The sequence below is a fragment of the Trachypithecus francoisi genome, unplaced genomic scaffold (assembly GCF_009764315.1).
Source record: "Trachypithecus francoisi isolate TF-2019V2 unplaced genomic scaffold, Tfra_2.0 Lachesis_group11, whole genome shotgun sequence".
NCBI classification, from domain to species: Eukaryota; Metazoa; Chordata; class Mammalia; order Primates; family Cercopithecidae; genus Trachypithecus; species Trachypithecus francoisi.
This window is the reverse complement of record NW_022681456.1, coordinates 79,129,189-79,133,568: the sequence shown is the minus strand read 5'-3', so window position 1 is coordinate 79,133,568 and position 4,380 is coordinate 79,129,189. Positions and strand designations below refer to the sequence as shown.

Genomic DNA, 4,380 nt, shown 5'->3' with positions numbered 1-4,380 from the left:
TGGGACTACAGGCGCCCGCCACCTCGCCCGGCTAGTTTTTTTTGTATTTTTTAGTAGAGACGGGGTTTCACCATGTTAGCCAAGATGGTCTCTATCTCCTGACCTCGTGATCCGCCCGTCTCGGCCTCCCAAAGTGCTGGGATTACAGGCTTGAGCCACCGCGCCCGGCCTATTATTTTTCAAAAAATGATTTTTCATGCTTACGTCAGTCAGCTTTCTTTCACTTCCTAAATATCTTACACCTTTCCAGACTGTAAGTGCAATCTAATGTAAGCTCTTACTATTTTTTAATTATTTACATATCTAATTTTTGATAAAATGGGTGAATATTTTATTTTCAACATTTAATACAGTCTTAAATAATGATAACATCTTATGCAACTTTTCTCTTAGTAATCTTTTTTCTCAGACAAAATGTCCCATTTCTCCAAGATTTCTTCATCTCTCTAAACTTTCAACAGATTGATTCTTCCCCTCAACTGAGAATGTTTTGTCCAAAAACGAACATATATATTATTAATTTTCAACCCAATAAGCATTATTTGGTATGAATAGTGGGACTGAGCACTGAAGATTATAATGAAAATAATGGCTAATATTTACTGAATACTTACTTTACCATAAATGGTGCTAAGTGATTTATGTACATAAGTCATTTTCTATTCCCAAGAAAACTTTGAGGACTCTTATTTCCACTTTATATATGAGAATACAGTAGCATAGAGAGAGAGCATAAATAACTTGTCCAAGGTCCCATTTAGAAAGTGAGTGAAGCAGAACTGGAGCCTAGATTTATTTAAACCTAAAACCTGTACTAACCACTGCAGTATTAGATAGATAGTTTTTATGTTTTTCTCTGTTTCTGCATGATCATTATCATTCAACTTTGATCTATAATAAATATGTATTGATTAATTGCCATTTACCAGACACATAATGTTATGCTAACAATATATGGAGAACAAATTGAATTTTGTCTTAAGTAAGCTATTGTCAAGTGAAGAATAATTAATATGTAATCTCAATATTAAAATATGGTGATAGTTGGTCTCTTCAATTGTCTTTGGATGAGATGTTTTGACCCAGGTTGAAGAATTAGAGATTTTATTTGGAAATATGAAATTTTAACTAAACTCTAAAGTATAAGCAGAAGTAAGGTAGGGGAACAAGAAGGGTCCCTTATTAAAAGCTGATATACTACAGTGATTGATCATTAATGATGATTAAAAGCATGGATTCTGAAGCCAGTTTTCTTGGCTTCAAATCTTGATTCTGACTCTAGTAAGTGAATTTCAGCAGACTTGATTTCTCTGTACCTCAGTTTCCTCATCTGTAAACTTGGGAATATAATAATACCTACCTCATGTTATTATTGTATGGATTAAATGAGCTACTATGAAAGCATTTAGAAAAGTGTCTGGCACATGAAAAGTGCCATGTACATGTTCATTATTATTGTTGCCTAGACAGACTGATGCACAGAAGGCCCTTAGGACAAAGAAAGAGTGGCTTGTATGAAGTTAAAAAATCTATTTGAGAAGTAATGAGTTAATAATAGCTACAAAAGTTGTATTCAGGGCAAACAAAAGTGTAAACAACAATGCCCCCATATGTATCCTTTGCAGTATTAATTTCTAAAGTAACTCCTTTATCTGGAGAAGAGTTCTACTGTAGATCTCTTTTTAAAGAACTGCAAGTCACATGGACACATAGAGGGGAAAAACACACTGGAGCCTTTTGGAGAGTGAAGGATGGGAGTGGGGAGAGGATCAGGAAAAATAACTAATGGGTACTAGGCTTAATACTTCAGTGATTAAATGAGCTGTACAGCAAAACCCCATGACACAAATGTACCTATGTGACAAACCTGCACTTGCACCCCTGAACTTAAAATAGAAGTTAAAACAAAGATCTCCAAGTCTTGGGATCAAGAAATGAAAGGAAGTTTTCTTTATGAAAGTGCTTTGATGGCCCATCTGGGACAGAAATTTTTGAATGTGAGTACTAATAATTTGTGCTTGGTTGTGCACACCTTCTATCTTAGCAGGTACATAACTTCCATCAGAATCCAGTTTCCATGACTCGTGAAAGGTAATTGCACTTCACAAGTAGTTTTTTTTCTTTTTTTTAACTCAGTCACTTCCTTTATATTTGTTGGTACTCCAAATTAAGTCCCCGTTTTCCTAAACTTGACTACTAAAATCCCAAATATCTCCCAACCCAAACTACCTAATGTGCTTCCCAAAGTCATTTATTAAATTGGTTGTGCTCTCTTCCAGTCACTGCTTCATGATGTTGAAGTTATTGTGTGAATCATGAGTGGGAAGTGTATAGAGAAGTGATACTTGGAAATGTGAAAGGCATTTGGGTAGAAAGGCATTGTATTAGATGCAGAGGCAAAAAAACCTAACTCTACCACTTAAAGAATTAAGAAATACAACTAATCTTTGGTTTCAATAGCAATGGTTGGCTTTAAGTCACAGTATACTTATGAGGCTAAAATTAAAATAGCTTTGTAAATCTTAATATCATAAGAGATTATTTGTAATGCTAGGATCCAAACCAAGAGTTCATTTGTATATTTTGCCCTGTGCCTCTCAACAGGTTTCTACCATGTGTGACAGGGGAGCAAACAATCACTCAGAAATGACTGACTTCATTCTTGCAGGCTTCAGGGTCCGCCCAGAGCTCCACATTCTCCTCTTCCTGCTATTTCTGTTTGTTTATGCCATGATCCTTCTAGGGAATGTTGGGATGATGGCCATTATTATGACTGATCCTCGGCTGAACACACCAATGTATTTCTTCCTAGGCAATCTCTCCTTCATTGATCTTTTCTATTCATCTGTTATTGCACCCAAGGCTATAATCAACTTCTGGTCTGAAAGCAAGTCTATCTCCTTTGCAGGCTGTGTGGCCCAGCTCTTTCTCTTTGCCCTCTTCATTGTGACTGAGGGATTTCTCCTGGCGGCCATGGCTTATGACCGCTTTATTGCCATCTGCAACCCTCTGCTCTACTCTGTTCAAATGTCAACACGTCTCTGTACTCAGTTGGTGGCTGGTTCCTATTTTTGTGGCTGCATTAGCTCAGTTATTCAGACCAGCATGACATTTACTTTATCTTTTTGTGCTTCTCGGGCTGTTGACCACTTTTACTGTGATTCTCGCCCGCTTCAGAGACTATCTTGTTCTGATCTCTTTATCCATAGAATGATATCTTTTTCCTTATCATGTATTATTATCTTGCCTACTATCATAGTCATTATTGTATCTTATATGTATATTGTGTCCACAGTTCTAAAGATACACTCTACTGAGGGACGTAAGAAGGCCTTCTCCACCTGCAGCTCTCACCTCGGAGTTGTGAGTGTGCTGTATGGTGCTGTCTTTTTTATGTATCTCACTCCTGACAGATTTCCTGAGCTGAGTAAAGTGGCATCCTTATGTTACTCCCTAGTCACTCCCATGTTGAATCCTTTGATTTATTCTCTGAGGAACAAAGATGTCCAAGAGGCTCTAAAAAAACTTCTAGAGAAGAAAAATATTAGTCTTTGATTATTTCTCTTGCACTAATTGTATTGTGGCTATTTATTTAATACACTTGTGGTCATTAATAAAAGTTACTCTCCTGAATGTCATAAAAATACTTTTAGTAGATTTTTTCATGTGATGTATGCTTTCCATATTTTACTTTTTACTCCCCAAGAGATCATTAATTCTGAAAATCTTGGATATTGGAGCTATCCTGGACATTAGGGAAGTATTTTTATGATAAACCCTCTCACTGGTCTTCAACACTTTATTTCACTGAATTTATATCTATTGATTCTTGTAGCATAATGTAGAACAATATTTTTTATTTTGTTATAGTGCTTCGGCAAAATTTTGTCTGGTGTTTGTCTTTGGGATTGCCCATCCCTCCTACACACAATCATGGGTAGTTGACAAAGATGCCCAGATTATTTTTAAATAAAATATGTCTTTAATTTTGTAGCTAGTTTCATTAGCATGCTAAATGTGTATTAAATTTTCACCTTGATCAAATATTTTATGTGAGCGACATAGAAAGGAAGTGCTAATAATAAGACACAAACTATAAGTAATCTTTATACGTTAATTTGGAAAACTTTATACTTCATTATTGTGGAGTGCTCTAAGGTACTGCTAGGTGCTGGGTCCCAGTGCAAAGAACTAAAATAGGAAATAGAGATCTTCAAACATTTTGAGCAATCATTCCCTCAATTTTGATTTTCATGATTTTGTCTTGTGTTAATAATTGCTAAGGAATAATTAATAAAGGTATAGAATCAGGGAAGTCATCAAAACAGATTATGATCCAAAATTTACTTATTGATGCTTTTCATATAGGTATATATTTGA

The 4,380-nt window shown here is 35.5% G+C and overlaps 1 protein-coding gene across 1 annotated transcript; it reads left to right on the top strand.

The window, feature by feature from the left end:
* The first annotated feature begins 2,483 nt into the window (after nucleotides 1-2,483).
* On the top strand, nucleotides 2,484-3,572 carry LOC117091061 (olfactory receptor 9K2). Its single transcript, XM_033223538.1, has one exon. It carries the CDS (start codon nucleotides 2,548-2,550, stop codon nucleotides 3,553-3,555), a length of 1,008 nt encoding a protein of 335 aa, XP_033079429.1. The 5' UTR covers nucleotides 2,484-2,547; the 3' UTR covers nucleotides 3,556-3,572.
* The last annotated feature ends 808 nt before the right edge of the window (nucleotides 3,573-4,380 follow it).